This window comes from Mastacembelus armatus, chromosome 16 (assembly GCF_900324485.2).
Source record: "Mastacembelus armatus chromosome 16, fMasArm1.2, whole genome shotgun sequence".
NCBI classification, from domain to species: Eukaryota; Metazoa; Chordata; class Actinopteri; order Synbranchiformes; family Mastacembelidae; genus Mastacembelus; species Mastacembelus armatus.
In genome coordinates this window covers 300,674-316,939 of record NC_046648.1, presented here as the reverse complement: position 1 = coordinate 316,939, position 16,266 = coordinate 300,674, and the positions used below count along the sequence as shown (strand labels likewise).

Sequence of the window (16,266 nt, the reverse complement as noted above, 5' to 3'; positions counted from 1 at the left end):
AAGTTTTACTGTGGTAAACGACTACCACCGTGTCACTGCGCCTCACAGTCAAATCAATGAAAAACAAGATACAAGATTTAAAATGAACCATTTCCATTTATTTCCGTAGGAGAACTTTCAAAAGGAAAAATCCTAAAAAAATGTATTGTTTTACAAAACAATACCAGTGGCATTTAAAAGCCTTGATGCATAAAATTGTATAAAAGCTATTAATTTCACCTGAGGTATAACCTCATTGGTCAGTACAAATTTGAAAATGTAAACAAACCATTTTTGTGCCTGTACAGATCAGAGAAATGTACATTTGGTTCCCTTTGAAGGAATGTGAAGCTTCATTCACATTAGTCCTCATTCATCAGCAGAGTCAGAGTCCAGTGTTATATTTATTCTCAGACCCACAGGAATATGGTCCGTAAGCCCCGCCAGCTGGGTTATAAAGGTCACCTCTTCAATTTCCTGGATGGAGGAAATGACAGTATACTAATTTCATCAGGATTCAAATCATGCTGTAGCTCTGAGGGGGAGGGGGCTCTCTTTTCTCATGCTTAACTTATGCTAACTTCTGGCACTGTTGATAGTGCTACACATTTGAGTACGAGACATGCAGTTGACTCTTTCTTACCTCAGAGTGGCCTTTTGCAGACTGAGGTAAGAAAGAGCCTCATGCATATCATGAGGGTGAAACACAGAAGAACAAGCTAAACCAGGTTCTGGAGCCACAGACATTAGGATGAATACATAAAATTCATTGTTGGTTTGAGTGTGTGCACAGGATTTTTGGAAAATAACCAAAATCATCTGAAAATCATCAGCTTATCCTTTAAAACAACCAATCACAGAACAGTAATTTGACTTAAAATTGATCATTTATTTTTGCATTATAAAAGTTAATGGCTATTGATCAGTTTTTGAGACCTTCCCACTAAACATGCGATTTTGTGTTTCCTGGATGAGCTTAGATTCCTTTTAAGAGGAGCTAAGTGCCCTTGATACCCCCATAACTTAAATACTGTTCTTTTTGTCGTTGTTTTAAAGAGACATCGGTTGTGTTTTTATAAATGCAGAGGCAATGTAGAAGAAAGGACATGAGTAGAAACAATACACAAGGACACATACGGTGTGGCAGTGCTTTGAAATAGAGCTTTCGCGGTAGAGGATATAGTCAATCCGACGTCCCACCCACGGCTGGCCGGTCTCAGGGTAAACCAATGGACAGCCCAGTGCGGGAACAGGGGGAGAGATATATTGCTTTCTCAGGTCCTCTGTCTCCAGAGTTCTACACAGAACCACAGATGAGAAACAGTGAATCTTCAACTCATTTTAGTGACTTGTTAAAGGTTCTGTTCATGTCACATTGGTGATATGTGCTGAAGCAGTGGAACTGGATGTACCTCTGTAGATTCTCTGGGGTATTTACGTCATCTTCATACAAGGTAGGTTGTTCCAGCAGAGTTCCTTGAACCAAATCATTGCAAAACCTTATTTTTAGTCAACTTTGTCAAATACTGTAAGTATGTAGCATTTACTGTTGTATAATGTATTGAAGTGATACACACCTATGACCCAGGGCTTCTCTTTTCCAGGCCCTTCCCTGCAAGGATCTCTGTATTCTTCAAACAGAGAGTGATTCTGTTCCTGTGTGTCATCTAGATGCAGAGAGAAAATGTATAAATACTACTAGTGAAGATGCATTCAGAAAAAACTTAAAGAATAGAATAAAACACACCTGGTGAGCAGTTGTCAAAGTTGAAATCACCACAGAGCACATCAAAAACAACATCCTCATCAGGCTGCTTGTGGGTAGCTTGAAAATCACCAATCCATTTGGTGACCATATTCAACTGCTCACAGCGAATTTCACCTTCACCTAATAAGACAACACACAGAAGCTGTGACTTGTTTCAACTTGTTTCATTATAAGCAAACTATTTTCTGATAATAATTTGAGTAGACCATATCAAAAAATGTGACTTGCCCTCTGGTGCGTGAAGGTGTGTGCAATTAAAAAAACCAACCACATTCTTCTGTTTCTGATTCTGCCCAATTAGCACCTGTGAATATGAAAAACAACATTAATTCTGGAAAACAAAAAGGACAACAGTCTCCGATAGAAGCTTAATATATAATATTAAGCATGTACCTTAGCAGAAAGGAGGCCCTTGGCAGCCAGAGCATCTTCCCCTCGGCTGTTGGGAAAGCAGCGGTACTGGGCTTCAAGCACTGGGAATCGGCTGGCTAGAAACAGGCCACTGTTGAAGAACTTAAAAGAGGAACATCTGCATGGTGGCTGGCAAGCGTACACACCAATGTCATATAGTATGTGACCAAACACAGGTTTTAATGCTTGGGTTAGTTTCTGTGCAGCCCTCTTATCGAACACCTCCTCTAAGCATAGTATGTCCACATTAGCTGGAAACAAAGACGACACCTCCCAGGGTACGTCATCCTGCTGGCGGAGACCCTGGGAGAGCAGGGCTCGGGGGGCACTCCGGTGACCTGTTCGGCCCTGCTGGTTGGAGTTCTGATTGGAATTGAGTAGGGGAGGAGGTGACTCAGTACAGGCGTCATCTTCTGTATCATCACAGGGCACACAAACCACATGACTACTGGATTTCGGGACTGAAACACGTCCTTCAGCTGAATCATGACTCACTGGGGGCTGAGCCTGTCTATCTGTAGCCCCATATGTATTTGTGTTTACTGTGGGGAGTATACTAGTGGAGGGGCTGAGAGTACCACAGCTGCTGGGGGAATCAACAAAGATACGGACATGGGGTCGACACACACCCTGCACAATGCGCTGACCAATAGCAGTCGCCCTCCGCTGGGTGTGCCCCAGGTTGTTAAAGCGAGCTAAGCCATCAGGCAAAAGACACAGGTTGGCTGTGGCAAAGCCAAATGATGCCTTTCCTGCAAGCTCAAAGCCCCTGTGTGTCTCCCTCTCTGGCGAAGATGGTGTTACTCTGTGGTAGTAAAAGGGTCTGCGACAGGCCTGAAGAGGACCCCAGAGCAGAAAGCCCAGGAACGCCAAGGGGGCCGTGGCAAGAAAAAGAATGAAGAAGATACAAGCCCCAAAGATGACCTTGAGAGGCTGGAGGTAGCATTCTTGCTCAACTCTCTGGGTTCGCTCCAGGGTGGTGGACTTGCACACAGCAATGAGGCGATCAAGAAACCAGAAACAAGGCAAGATTAATGCCCATCCCACAGCATGGATGGCTGCAACACACCCATTAGGAAAGGGAGATGTCTGCAGGGCCATGCCTCTGCCCCTTGTCTAAACAACAGTCACTGTCAGCACCATTGGGGCTTCCTGCTCTGTCCTCTCCTTCAACGCGCTCATTCATGAGCTCCACTGGACACTAAGGAGGCAGGAAAAAGAAATGTAACTATTGTGACATGACTCTGTTCTTGCAAACCACAGCGTAACATACATTCTTGTCAATCAAGCTGGTTTTTATCTCACACCTACTTCATGCCCGTACACGCAGGTTTGGAAACGATAAAGCAAGTGAGGACAGTACGGGCATGAATGCAGAGCAGTGAGCTGCAGAGGGGAGGGCACACTGGCTTACTGCACACTAGCCCAACCACTTTAACAGGAGGAGAACATGGTAAAGAATTCCTTTAATCCGGCTGCTACAGTCTGCACGACGGCCACTGCTGCCCAAGTGAGGCTGCAATGAAAAGCATGATCACACCTTTGTTTGTAGTTACCACATAACTATACTGGGTAACAGTCATTGGGTGTGTCAGAGGTAAAACTAATATTTTGCTAACCTAACAGAAATGTTCTTGGTCGAAAATAATATTTAATATGAAAAGCTCCACTATGTCTGATCCAGCTTTCTGGACACTAACATCGTATAATGAGACTCACTCTCTAAATCATTAGTGTGGATTAGTCCTTTAATGTCGGTGTGACACCACTGTGGACTTTGGACTCTGAGCTGGGCCAAAAACAAGAACCCACAACAAGACAACAGCACTGGACTGAACTGAGCTAATACTGATCTGAACTGAGATAAACTGAATTAAACTAAACTGAACTGAGCTGAACTGAGTTAAACTGAGCCGTCGTGTCGTTTTTGAATTGGAAGAGGATGCGAGCTGAGTGTGAGTGTGAGTGTGAGTCTGAGTGTGTGTGTGAGTGTGAGTCTGAGTGTGTGTGTGAGTGTGTGTGCAGACAGCCTTAGCCTCAGGTATGCTAACGCTAAGCTAACAGTTTCCCTTAACCAACGACTCAACACTTTACAGTAACACCTGTAAGACAACAGACTTTGGTTCAGGTGCAGCTCCATCTTCGATGTGACTGAGCTCTCACATCCGGTTGTAGTTTCTACATAACAGCTAGCTTACCCCGACCAGCTCTTACCTGGGACAGTCGGTCTGAGGAACCCAGCTCCAACTAACCGGGTTCTCACTCACACCTGGTTGTTAGGTTGTCACGTGGTCGAATAAAACAGCTTGTAGCGCGAGAAACAGGTGAGTAAAGTCACCTGAAGATAAAAAGCACACGGCTCCCAGCAGCTTATTATACTATACTGGCATTACTAAGCCACGCCCTCATGACGTTACCATGGTGTCTGGCCCATCTGTCACGTGACCTGAGCTGTCGAGACCTAGTAACATCTGTAACATCTGTTCTGGGCCTGAATAGGAGATACTCTAAACATGAGTCTACCTGTGAATACATGTTTTATATCGTGGCATCATGGTTAATTCAGTCAGAATGACATTTACACCGCCTCAATATGTTACTGAACATCAGTCAAAATATCAAGTCACTGCTGAGAGTGTTTGTGTTTGTATAGACAACAGACTGAGACACCTTCAATGTTTCACCACAGTCTGTGTGAAGAAACAAATGCTGAATTGAGGATTTTAAATTGTAGGCAGGAGTTTTCCTGTGTAAGAAATCAGAGCCACATAAAATGCATCACATAATTTCATTTATCAGCTTTTATTTGCAGTTTGTGGGTGGTATAGCAAATTTAGTCGGACTTTGCATCATGTCTACCACAGAAGAAGAGGCTTTCTGTCCTTCTCGGCCATGTTGCAGAGACAGGTGAGGACAAGCAGCAGGTCCTTCTGAAGTTTTCTCGGTGCTGTGGACATTATCAGCTTCCCTAGAAAGTCTGGATTATTGTAGACCTTTGCCTGGGTGCTGTATTCACCAGGCCTCTCCTTTAGGATCCCATAGGTATTGACAATAAATTCGGTGAAAGGTGGGTGAAGTGTCGCTTTATATCCGAGCTGGTTCAAACGGTCCATGAGGTTAGAATACCTCTGAGTGAGATGAACCCGATAGCCATCATCTATCTTCCCTGTCAGCGGGTGTGTGGTGACCTGCAGGAGTGGGATAAAGGCTTGACACTTTCCTCTGAGTCACATAAAAGAAATGTTATGGTACGATTTGTCTAAATGAGCAGAAAAGGGGAGAAAGTTAAATCTTTGTTTAAATTTGATCTATAATCTTTGGACTAGAATTTTAAAAATGAACATGTTGTTTGCCAGGTTAATAAAAAATAAAATTCTTCCACTAAACACCTCAGATATCAAGGTGCAACTTCTAACCTCTATGATCTTATCTGGTATATTGAGCAGCGTGAAACCATAAAGCCTCTTATGGCCCTGGAAGACATGGGAAAGAATCCGTCTATCCAGCTGGTAGGCAATCTCTCCCAACAGCCTGTCTAGAACCACAAGGAAGTAACTAAAATTAATATGACATATACAAAATATATGTGAATATTTACTTTGTTCAAAATTACCATATGTTGGGTATCACTCACCTTTGACCTCAGGAGGATTATCGGCCTGGCAGCTCTGAACCTCTGCCGTCTCATTTGTGTCTGTGTGCATCGAGCTTTGGATGAAAGACTTGAGGTCAACAGGGGATGAGGTTCGGTGTTCATTGCTGGTTTTGGTTTGTTGCAAGTGTTCCCTGAATTGTCTGTCATCAAAGGTGGTTTGCCACAGACTAGATGGTTTTCCTGCTGACGGTGAGCTAACTGATAACAAGGAATCCAACTATTATTGTCAGACCTACTCTGTAAGGATTATGACAGGAACATTTGTTGATAATCGGTAAGATACAGTTTTTAATTTGTACACAATTTTTGCTAACTTTAATTGTAATTCCTCTATCCTTTATTTTTCTTAGAAACAATTAAGTCAACATTTCACTCACATTTCAGGTTGAAAAGGTCAAACTGCCAAGACCATTTCTCTGGAATTTAGTTGCTAGGTAACAACATTGGTCAGTTTCTCCCCTGCCAACTGTTTTATTATGAAATGCTGCTTCAGGCCTACATATGAAGAACTGGATCCATGTATGATGTTTATGTTTGGACCCATAAAATGATTTATATTTGCTAACATATTGTATGTCTCATAGTAATTATATGACAAAGGAAATGCAGTAATTGATTTAAAAACAAAGGCAACCAGACTCCAACATTGACCTCGTCTGTTTAAAGCAGTCACACCCGACTCTAGCTCCAATTCTTTGCCATTGCACTCTCACCTCTGAACTGTACACTAGCTGCCATCTAGTGGCACAGAAAAACACTCGAATACCTGAGAACTCCTCCAGAGTGTCATTGTTGAAGCTCCGTGTCCTGGCTCTCAAGTCTCGGTTTTCCTTGACTACACACAGCAGTGACTTCAACTGTTCGTTCTCCTGCCCAAGTTTTTCATTTTCTGACAGCAGGGCAGCAACGGTTTTCTCCCAGTCCATTCTGGGGCTCCCTGTTTCACAGCCGAACCCTAAACACTCAGAACCTTCTGGGCAGAATTATATCAAATCACAACATAACATTCTGCCGTAGTAGGCGAGGCCTTCAGGATCCCCCCGCCCCACACAAGGAAACAGATCACATGTAGAGAAAAACCATTGGAGTAATAAAATTTATTCCCATCCTTGGAAATCATACGGCAAACAGCCAAACTGAAGCTACGCTACACTAACTTTTCATATCCATGACAGACAAAATACAACAGTGGGTGAGGTTTTTCAGTCGTCATGGAGACCAATCTGTTGACATTGAAGCTGTGCACTGTGGTTTTTAGCACCTTCCCTTACTGCTGGCTAATGCTGGTTTATACTACATGTCAACAGATTCTTCTCAATGACAACTGAGCAAACTCTTTCACAAACACACTGAGTGAAACAAAGAAATCTCAACTACTGTATGTAATCAATGAACAACAAACCGTTACTGAATATTAAAGATTATTGGTCACTTCTATGCACAAACTCGACACGATTTACTGCCAACACAAATTTCCCTATTGTTCCTCCTCCTCAGCTCCCCCTTGCACTTCCAAAGATGGAGAGAATATAGAGGAAGATATTGATGACATCTGTGTATAGGTTAAGAGCAGCGAAGACATACTCCTCTGGACTCAGGGACAGTTCCTTGTTGTCAAGCAGCATCTGTGTGTCAACTGCCAAGAACTGTTAACAGAAGAAATTGGGTCAAATATTTGTCTTTCTTTTACACAAACCAAACATGTTAGCCCAAACAAAAAAATATAGAAAATTATGAGGTTACAATCATTTATTTTTAATTTTTGTTTATTTACCTCTGTCCTTAAACCTGTAACTTTAAATCATCGGTGTCAATATTACTCACTGCTCTCATTTATACCGTATTCTGTAAAGCTGCAATAAATCTGATTGTCTAAGGACTTACACAGGTGAAAAGCAATGCTCCCAATCCTGCATACACAATGTGCAGAATCCTGTCACGGATGATGATGCAGAGGATGCTGAAGACGATCAGAACAATCAAACACACGAAAAGCACGCCGTAACGGGAAGTGAAATCATACTTAGTCTGTGGGAAGAAGCCAAGAGCGTCATTAAAGCGAGTGTGACCGATTTACATGATACACATTCAGGAGGCAGGGACACACATATACCAACCTGCAGAGAAAAGACGACAACTGTAAAGCACACAACTGCTGTGATGCCCACTGCCATGATCACTGAGTCAGTCTCATGGTAGCTGGCAATCATTCCCACCAAGTAGGACATACTGAGAGTGAGGACGGACTGAAAACAAGAAACAGGAACACATCAGCACTGCTGCGCTTGTTTGACGTGAGTGCAGCTCAAGGCACGAATAATAAAAATGGAGAATGTTTTGTACCTAAAACAGAGACCGCACCTCAACTGTAGTCTGACACTTCCTAAATCAAAATGTCAGCATAAAAAAGTCTTCTAATCTCCCCCTTTTCCACATTAAAACACACTGTTGTTTCAGTTTCAGTCTAAAACACTGATTTATAAACCAGAACAGATAACACAGTAATTCTCTCTGCTTCTTATTTAGGGGTAGGAAAAAAAAAAAAAAAGTCTGAGCAGGCTTACAAGTGCGACCAGGTTCCAGGGATGTCTTCGGCGAATGTTCCCACAACAGCAGATCACACAAAGTGACACGAAGAACACGGCATAAGAGGCCAAGTAGGTCCAGGTGTTCACCATGACAAACATCTTGACTTGTTCCACAAAGGTGAACACAGCCACAAAGGTGAATGTCACCATCAGCTGAGCGGTTAACACCAAGAACACCTGCGTGGCACATTTGGTTATTAAACAGCAGCAAGTAATAATAACAAGAACTGAACATTTTAGATGCATTTGAAGTTGCATCAAGTCCACAAAGGAGGTTTTCTGTCTGTGTGTTCATGTAACTGCTGCCTACTTACTTTTCGAATAAAGGCTCTTCTTATGTTCTTGTTATCTAATCCAAAGTCAAACTCTTCATTCTCATGAAAGGGGGGTGGGTCGTCCTGGTTATAGTAAACATCATCTGAAGTGGCACCAACCAGAACATCACATTAGTGCAAATGTACAATGGACGTAAGTCCACATGAAGTGACACCTGTTAGAGATACTAACTGCTGAAGAGGCCTGGAGCTGCATAGGGTGATGGGTTGGCTCCGTATCCTGAGCCGCCCTGAGGGTTTGTGGCCGCCCCAAAAGCTCCAGGAATCCCGGGAACAAACGCAGTCGGTGGGGGGAAAGGGAGACCACCAGCAGCCGGATCCCCAAACAGGTTTGGCCCTGGCATCTTCATGTCCACCTCGGGCCGCAAGGCTGGAGAGGGAGCCCCGTGTGCCGGAGCCTTCTCGGTGGCCATGTCCGGCGTCGGTGTGAACAGAGACCGATGGCAGCTCTGAGAAATAAGGCGTCAAGTAAAAACGTTAACGGGCACAAACGGAACAACCCTCACTAAGATGCGCGGTACCGTCGCAGACCGCACACGACGGGCCTGACTTCCGGTGGATATGAGAACCGCATCGACAACTAACCAGAAGAGTTTTTGACGCCGTCTGTTCTCACACGATGAAACGGAGCTTCCGGTTTAAAGTTGATTTCACTGCGGTTCAGTTAATCTTGGTGTTAGATTCCAAGCCCCGGAAATCGACTATTGATGCAGGTCAGCACGTTTACTCCTTACCTGAACCCGAACCGAACCTTATGGGTAACCAACCCTAACCAGTCTTGTGTTTTGATCCTTAACGTCAGTTAATTTGACAACGGCCTTGACCGACTGTCTCCACCTGCTGCCGGGCGTTGGAATCTAAGCGTTTTCCGTTAAACGAGGTTTCTTCGAGGTTTCGCCAACGAGGAGAAATTTTCCACTTTCCGCCAAGAAACGGCTCCTTTTCCTGCGCCAATGCGCACACAGCTGGTTCTTCTTGCTGCTTGAGCACCGATAACTTGGTTAAAACCGAGTGAAGACGCTTTTTATTTGAAGGTACAATAAGCTAACGCTACGACCGAAACAGCGTTAGCCAAGCGCTCGTTGCCACAAAGTTAGTTAGTACAACAGAAGCATTTAAACACTGCTTACGTTATTTACTCGCCGTTAACGTTCCCAGTGCCAACAGCCTTCTTCCCGGATTGTTGACAACACTTTATGGCAGGTTCTGTTCCCGTTTTGCAGCTAATTCAACCATATTCGCCCAAACCCACTGAAACTGGCAACCCGCCCCCTGCGTCCGGGAATGCAGTGCGGCGTTCACGTCACACGCGGCGAATGGGAAACCTGGGAACAATGCACATTTCATCGTCTTATAAACACCCACTATAAATATTATAACATACAAAGTTCTTTGACCTGATTAGAAATAGTGATTATGAATTAGCAATATAGCACTACATCCACTAAATGTTGGTTTTATAGCGCAAACGGCCCTTTTTGGTTGTTTGGGGCATCGATGTTTGCTCGATTTTCAAGAAATATATTTTCATTTATTATTTATTTTGGATATAGTCGAGCTTTCATCAAATTCGACCTTCCCATTCGTAACCTATTTACCAACTAGATTTTGGCCTGAACGTATTTTCGAGGTTGGATGCCCATATTTACTGCAACGCCGCTATGATCCAAACGCAACTCCACTGCATGTTTTCTATGTGGGTGAATTTGACAGTTTCTGAGAAAAGAAAATGATGGTTGGAATAACAAAGAACAAAGACATATATCCGCCAACGGACCGTGAGCGGATTGGACGAGAAGTGCGGTGTCAGCTCCAAAATGCTCGGCTGGAAGTTGTGACTCACAGGAGCCAGCAGGTGTCAGAAGGCCACAGCTTTGGTGAAAAATAAGAGGGCAACCGGGAAAGGTCACAACAGCCTTCATTTCCTTGGACCAGGCAGTCTTGATATAATATCCTGCATCTGTGAGTGATTGAAACACAGAATTATAGTGTCTGTAAAAACCAGAAATCCCTGAGTTAAATGTGCATTTCAGTCATTTGACCACAGGAGAACCAAAACATTGCTGTATCAAATTTAATGTTAGTCATGATGTGAAATATAAACCTAGGATTTATACATTGAAAAACACATCAGGATATTTTGAGTTTTATGATTTTATTTGGTCAACTTGAAAGAATCTGGTTCCACAAACTACTGGCTATGTATTACAGGGACTTCTTACAGTTTTGGCCTTCCAGCAGACTGGATTCTTAGACTCAGGCCTCCCCAGATGCAGGATACATATCTTGCATCTCAAGTTTGAACTTTGTTTTGAAGGATTTTACAAAAACATGAGTCTGTTTAATGGTGAAAGTGGTACGTGTGTTCTTTATTGACAGCTGTGACCATTAGGTCATATGACTTCATCAAACCATGTGAGCTAAAATGACACAGATCACAGAACAATAGAAAACAGTTGGTGGTAAATTTCCTTTTATTTCACAAATTTAATAATAATGTTTGCATTATTTTGAGTCATGCATTATAAAATGCAAGGTGAAATGGGTGATGCCCTTGCAGTATGAAAGACATTTAATGTCAAAAGACATCAAATGGAAAACATTTAAAAAGGGAACAGTCACACTGTCCTATATCAAACTGCTCAAGTATAAAAAGCAACAATAAAGAATTAAGAATCTATTTTAGACATTAAACCTACAGAAAACAAAAAAGTTCTAGATTTATTGCTATCTTTCCACTCATGTTTTGTTCTTTATACACAGTATATTGCTTTGTTAAGCCAAGTTTAAACATCTGTCATATGTTCTTGATCATGTGAAATGCAGCAGCACATCAGGGCATGTTCTATAGCAGGCTTCATACTAACACATGAACTCAAATGTAGGGTTAATCAATGCAAGGCTCCATAATAAATAGATAAATAGCATAATTTAAAAGGCACATTATGAAACTTTTTTTTCAAAATTACAGATTCACATTCAACAATGTCTCCTCCCTTTTGCTGAGCTTGAGGTGCAATTTATAAGGGAGGAATGGTGAGTGCTTTTCCCAGCATCACCTTCAGCATTTTGTAGTATTGTCCTGTCAAGAAAATATATTTTAAACTAGCTGTCTAATCCATCTCACTCCACACAGTTACTAAAAAAGAAGAGCGATCCTAACAAAACACTGACTTCTCTATCAATGTCTGCATAGCGTTACCAAACAAATTACTGGTCCAAAACTATGATATACTAAAAACTGCATGATGATGAAAGATACTTTTCTCGTATGTGTGCAAGTGTTTTGGTTTGTTTTCAAAGTATTGGGGAAGAAATCTGATCATAAGACATAAATGTAATAGGAAATTTTATACAAGATCCACTGAAATATATATATACACAAAATTCAGCAATTGTTGACATGAGGTCCAGTGAGTGATGCTGAATAAATAAATAATCAGATACTGGAAATTGAACAGTGACAAAATACTGAGCTCCCTTCAATAATTTCTTCAGGGTCTTTGGTAGAAGAGCTGCTAAGAAAAAACCTGGGAGTGACAACCACCATTCAGCGTTTCCCATATTCCCCCTTCTACCTTGACCGGCGGCCTCCCCTTCTTCCCTCTTTTCAGGTAGTTTTCGTGGCTTTACTGCATGCGATCCGTCTGGAGCTGCTGTGGTTGGTACTGGCTGAAGGCAGCAGCAGCGGCGGCTCCTGGAGTGGCAGCAGTCGCGAGTGGCTGCTGGACAGCGTATCCATACCCTGCTGTAGTCATGTAGCTTGTTGGTGCTGGTGAGGCCGCATATGGATACTGCTCATAGGCGGCGGCGGCGGCGGCAGTGGCGGCCGCCGCGGAGTACTGGGCATACGCTGCTCCGGTATAGTCGAGGTATGGGCTGGTGGCGGCCGCAGCAGCTGTTGCGGTAGCAGCAGAAGGTTGTACATGAGGGATCACAACGCTGGGCTGGACAAAGGCCTGAGGGTAGACGTAGTGGGCTGGGATCCTACAGGACGCAATGACACACAGGGTCAAAGCAGAGCCACAGCCAGTCATTTGTCTAATGCTGAAACTCAATTCTGGAAAAACTGAAAAGCAGATGCCACAAATACGTCAATCCAGTCCTCAGAACACAGCAAATCCATTCATTAACAACAGAAAAACCCTACACAGAAATGAAAAGTTAAGGAAGCACAAAAAAACACAAGTGCAGATTTTAAGTTCAAAAAGCACCTGAATCTGAAACACAGTGAGGCATTAAAGTAGACACAGCCCAGCTCTGCAACCCAACGTGTCACTGAAAACTGTTTTTGACAAAATGCGAGCTTATCGCACAACACCACAACATATCAAGAAAAGAGGTGGACATTATTCTATCTGCATACTGTAACACCAACACCACAAATACAGGCATGCCCACACATGTTAATGGGTCCTTAAACACAACATAAAGGCTTTCTGTGTCTTTAAAATGGAGCTGCTAAAAATGCAATGCAGTCAGTATAGCTACTGAATTAACTATACAGTATCCTTTTAGGTTGGTACTTGTGGTAAGTTCTGCAGGGGCCCTGTTGTGTCTTTGTTTGAAAAAGAAACTCATTCAGCTATTCTAAAGAACAAAAAGCAGTGAACGAGTAGGGGGTTCCCAAAGGAACAGCAATATTCTGTATATAGACCAGGGATAAGTCCAAGCCTGGGTATCTGGGTAAATCTGCTTGCACTTTAAACCTGTGGTAAAGTCACCCTCAGTAAATATAGTGAGGAGCAGGTGTGAAACTGTTATATCTGTCCATAGACAAGTGCCCCTCCTCCTCTTACAGACATACGCCGCCACACAAACATACACAACTTGACTGACAAGGGAGGCTGGTAGCAGCTATTTTCGCTCCCCTTGTCATTTCCAAAGGACAAGCTCCCCCTTCAGTAACACATGGCAGGCCACTCGTCAACAGCAATGGCTGCCTACACCACTGTCCTGTCACAGTGATTTTGCTGGATGTATCGTCTTTCTCATCAGACTCGATCGGCCGGGAAGCTGATAAAGTTTTTTCTGTTATAAAATGAGATATACGAGCAACAGTTCTGTACAGTAGCAGCACAATGACCAGAGAAACAATTGCAAGTTCTGTTCAGAAAATTATCTACATCTATAATTGATCTAACGAGACAGGGAACAAATGCTGCTGTCCTTTGTGATTTTGTCTGCAATTAAACATCGACGGCTCGGGCGCTAAGAGGGCACAGCTGACTTAAGCCATCTCAAGAGCCACTGAAAGACATGGGATGCACATTCTGCGGTCCTGCAAGTTGAGAGCTAAATAAAGGTGCTTTGTAAATCACCAGGACACATGGGTAATCCAGAGCACATAACCAAAAGGCCTCCTGGGCACACGGCTCGGTCCACCTGTTGTCCACAGCCGAGCAGCCCTGCCTGTAACATACATTATTAACAGCGCTGCCGAGTGACTCCCATTTTCCATCTGAATTTGAGAGGCTGTGGAGATCACTGTAGACAACAGCTGCTGCCTAAGAGGCCGGCTAAGATCTCAGTCTCCAGCCTGCAGCGGAAATTTGAGCTTATCTATATGAAAAGTTTGTTGTTTACTGTAAAGCTCAATAATGAATCCATAACTAGTTAACATCTAAAAATTGATCTAGCTTTAATTCGGAGATTCTCAGAATCGGCTGCTGTTGCTTTGCTAATAATGTACCAACGTGACCTACAAGTGGAAGCAATGGGTTAATAGAAAAAAAACACAGCATCATGGGTAAGGAAACAGAAAAAGAACCCCCACATGCACGCCAGTGTTTTGTTGCAGGGGATTGATTGTGAAATTAACACACTGAGTGATCATCAGCCCCCATGTGACAACAAAACATATCAACATAGTGTTAACTAAAACTGGGGAAAATAATAAACCACAGGCTGAAGCATAAATCAATTATTAAAAGGGGGAAAGAATCAACACCCCATTTCATTTCAGTTACAACTCCCTATCAAAACGCAAAGTCTGCACAAAAACCTCCTGCAACCCCCCCCCCGCAAGTTGAAATTAGCACACAGTTAAGCTGAACACCACATCATACTGAAAAACAAGGCACACACCAATCTAAGTACTATGGAAAACTGGAAAAAACATAAGACTTCCATGCAGCTAGTCACCATTTCAGTTTGTTTGTGTATGTCAGAGTATAGAGGTAACACTTTAGTGCTCTGCCCAATGCAGACTCAGCTATTCCTCAAATCATGTCCCTTCATCAGCTATTTTAATCGTTACGACCCTGTCAGATCAGAGAGAGATAGACAACATCAAGTCAAGAGCTGTAGTGGCTGGAGACAAACGTCCTGCACATCAATGCCAGAGGGGCACACGTCAACACTCACATGTCCTCATTCAGGAATAAACAGGTGGAGGCAATGACAAATGCATGTGATAAAAATCATCAGATATCATCGTGAACAACTCATAGATTTTCTTTTCCTAGTTTGTAAAGACAGTTTTTTGTGAAAGAAACTGTGACTGTGTAGCTTCACATACCCATAAGGTCTTTGGATGAAGGCTGGATGGATCTGAGGCACGCCAAACGCAAACCCTAGAAAGAAAAACAATTCCAATTAAACTTAAGCAAAATACGTTTATTAGTGTCAGTCCTTTGGGCTGCTGTGTCTATGTTTCATTGATTATTTGGGCTGTAGTCCTGGGCTCACCTGGCTGTATGACCCTGGGCTTTGCTCCCAGATAGGCCAGGTTCACATTGGCTTTCCTTCCATCTATAATGGGGTTGGGGTCCTTACAAGCCCGGTCTGCCGAAGCCCGGTCTGCCATGGTCACCTGCAAGAAACAGCAATGTTCTATTCACTTTATGGAAATGAAGGCACCGGGCAGCACCCAGGACACATGGCCTTTCACATGGTTTCTGGTCTAACTCGGGTCCTCGGGTCGCTTGATATATCCAACCTAGCTGTCACACAGAAAAGGGCCCGGGTTATTTCAGCCCAGATATTTGCGCATGTTTTTCCTTAATTGACCTCGTACCCGGTTACGCACGTGTGCAGGAAACCTCGGCTGTTACTTACGAAGCCATAACCCCGGGACTTCCCGGTCTGCCGATCAGTGATGACCACAGCCTCCTCGATGTCCCCGAACACTTCGAAATATTTCCGGAGACTTGAGTCCGTTGTGTGATATGGAAGACCTCCCACAAAGATCTTGGTGAAGGTGGTGTCTTTCTGCGCCGAGTGCATCATTAGTCGGAGTCTGAAAGCGATTTCCTGAAGCTGCGGGGTGAAGTAAAACAAAGGGAAGCGTTCAGATGCGCTCAGAGACAGACTGCGGACAGGAAGCCCCCCGGTATCGTGACTGGCGGATCCGTAGGAGGACACCTGTTAGTTTGTTGCGGGAAGTTTCCCAGTTGTCAGTGCGTGACACAGATACTAAACTCCACCCAGATCCAGACCACCACACTGGGCTCAGGCTGCCGGGGCTGTCGCACGGCGCGGGGAGTGCGCAAAGGGCGCGCCGAACAAAACAAGGACAGAAAACCCAGG

At 43.5% G+C, this 16,266-nt stretch overlaps 4 protein-coding genes across 4 annotated transcripts; all 4 read right to left on the bottom strand.

The window, feature by feature from the left end:
- Positions 1-76: 76 nt before the first annotated feature.
- smpd5 (sphingomyelin phosphodiesterase 5) lies at positions 77-4,553 on the bottom strand. The gene is made up of 8 exons (XM_026294357.1): positions 4,373-4,553; positions 2,141-3,359; positions 1,976-2,051; positions 1,727-1,867; positions 1,557-1,646; positions 1,392-1,455; positions 1,117-1,276; positions 77-456 (listed from the first exon to the last, which is right to left on the bottom strand). Exons 2-8 carry the CDS (start codon positions 3,257-3,259, stop codon positions 349-351), a joined length of 1,758 nt encoding a protein of 585 aa, XP_026150142.1. The 5' UTR covers positions 3,260-3,359; positions 4,373-4,553; the 3' UTR covers positions 77-348.
- Positions 4,554-4,974: 421 nt separating this feature from the next.
- Positions 4,975-6,759, bottom strand: LOC113122754 (speriolin-like protein). The gene is made up of 4 exons (XM_026294295.2): positions 6,580-6,759; positions 5,793-6,011; positions 5,575-5,693; positions 4,975-5,346 (listed from the first exon to the last, which is right to left on the bottom strand). The coding sequence occupies exons 1-4, from the start codon at positions 6,737-6,739 to the stop codon at positions 5,014-5,016; spliced, it is 831 nt and encodes a 276-aa protein (XP_026150080.1). The 5' UTR covers positions 6,740-6,759; the 3' UTR covers positions 4,975-5,013.
- Positions 6,760-6,899: 140 nt separating this feature from the next.
- On the bottom strand, positions 6,900-10,029 carry grinab (glutamate receptor, ionotropic, N-methyl D-aspartate-associated protein 1b (glutamate binding)). Its single transcript, XM_026294294.2, has 7 exons — positions 9,867-10,029; positions 8,909-9,185; positions 8,716-8,819; positions 8,378-8,578; positions 7,931-8,059; positions 7,698-7,841; positions 6,900-7,459 (listed from the first exon to the last, which is right to left on the bottom strand). The coding sequence occupies exons 2-7, from the start codon at positions 9,147-9,149 to the stop codon at positions 7,307-7,309; spliced, it is 972 nt and encodes a 323-aa protein (XP_026150079.1). The 5' UTR covers positions 9,150-9,185; positions 9,867-10,029; the 3' UTR covers positions 6,900-7,306.
- Positions 10,030-11,084: 1,055 nt separating this feature from the next.
- Positions 11,085-16,266, bottom strand: rbm24b (RNA binding motif protein 24b). The gene is made up of 4 exons (XM_026294244.2): positions 15,796-16,266; positions 15,427-15,550; positions 15,257-15,311; positions 11,085-12,723 (listed from the first exon to the last, which is right to left on the bottom strand). The coding sequence occupies exons 1-4, from the start codon at positions 15,964-15,966 to the stop codon at positions 12,366-12,368; spliced, it is 708 nt and encodes a 235-aa protein (XP_026150029.1). The 5' UTR covers positions 15,967-16,266; the 3' UTR covers positions 11,085-12,365.

Bases quoted from the DNA above. Each gene is read 5' to 3' on its own strand.
- LOC113122754 (XM_026294295.2), bottom strand. From the start codon at position 6,739: ATGGACTGGGAGAAAACCGTTGCTGCCCTGCTGTCAGAAAATGAAAAA. The intron at 6,012-6,579 runs GTATTCGAGTGT...CCTTGTTATCAG, and splicing joins CACTCTGGAGGAGTTCTCAG to TTAGCTCACCGTCAGCAGGA. The intron at 5,347-5,574 runs GTTAGAAGTTGC...CCACTCCTGCAG, and splicing joins TACCAGATAAGATCATAGAG to GTCACCACACACCCGCTGAC.
- smpd5 (XM_026294357.1), bottom strand. From the start codon at position 3,259: ATGGCCCTGCAGACATCTCCCTTTCCTAATGGGTGTGTTGCAGCCATC. The intron at 1,456-1,556 runs GTGTGTATCACT...ATTTGGTTCAAG, and splicing joins AGAGAAGCCCTGGGTCATAG to GAACTCTGCTGGAACAACCT. The intron at 457-1,116 runs GTATGTGTCCTT...TCCTCCATCCAG, and splicing joins TTTCAAAGCACTGCCACACC to GAAATTGAAGAGGTGACCTT.
- rbm24b (XM_026294244.2), bottom strand. From the start codon at position 15,966: ATGATGCACTCGGCGCAGAAAGACACCACCTTCACCAAGATCTTTGTG. The intron at 15,551-15,795 runs GTAAGTAACAGC...TGTTTCTTGCAG, and splicing joins AGTCCCGGGGTTATGGCTTC to GTGACCATGGCAGACCGGGC. The intron at 15,312-15,426 runs GTGAGCCCAGGA...TTTTCTTTCTAG, and splicing joins GCCCAGGGTCATACAGCCAG to GGTTTGCGTTTGGCGTGCCT.
- grinab (XM_026294294.2), bottom strand. From the start codon at position 9,149: ATGGCCACCGAGAAGGCTCCGGCACACGGGGCTCCCTCTCCAGCCTTG. The intron at 8,579-8,715 runs GTAAGTAGGCAG...TGTGCCACGCAG, and splicing joins GAAGAGCCTTTATTCGAAAA to GTGTTCTTGGTGTTAACCGC. The intron at 7,842-7,930 runs GTTGGTATATGT...TTCTTCCCACAG, and splicing joins TTGTCGTCTTTTCTCTGCAG to ACTAAGTATGATTTCACTTC.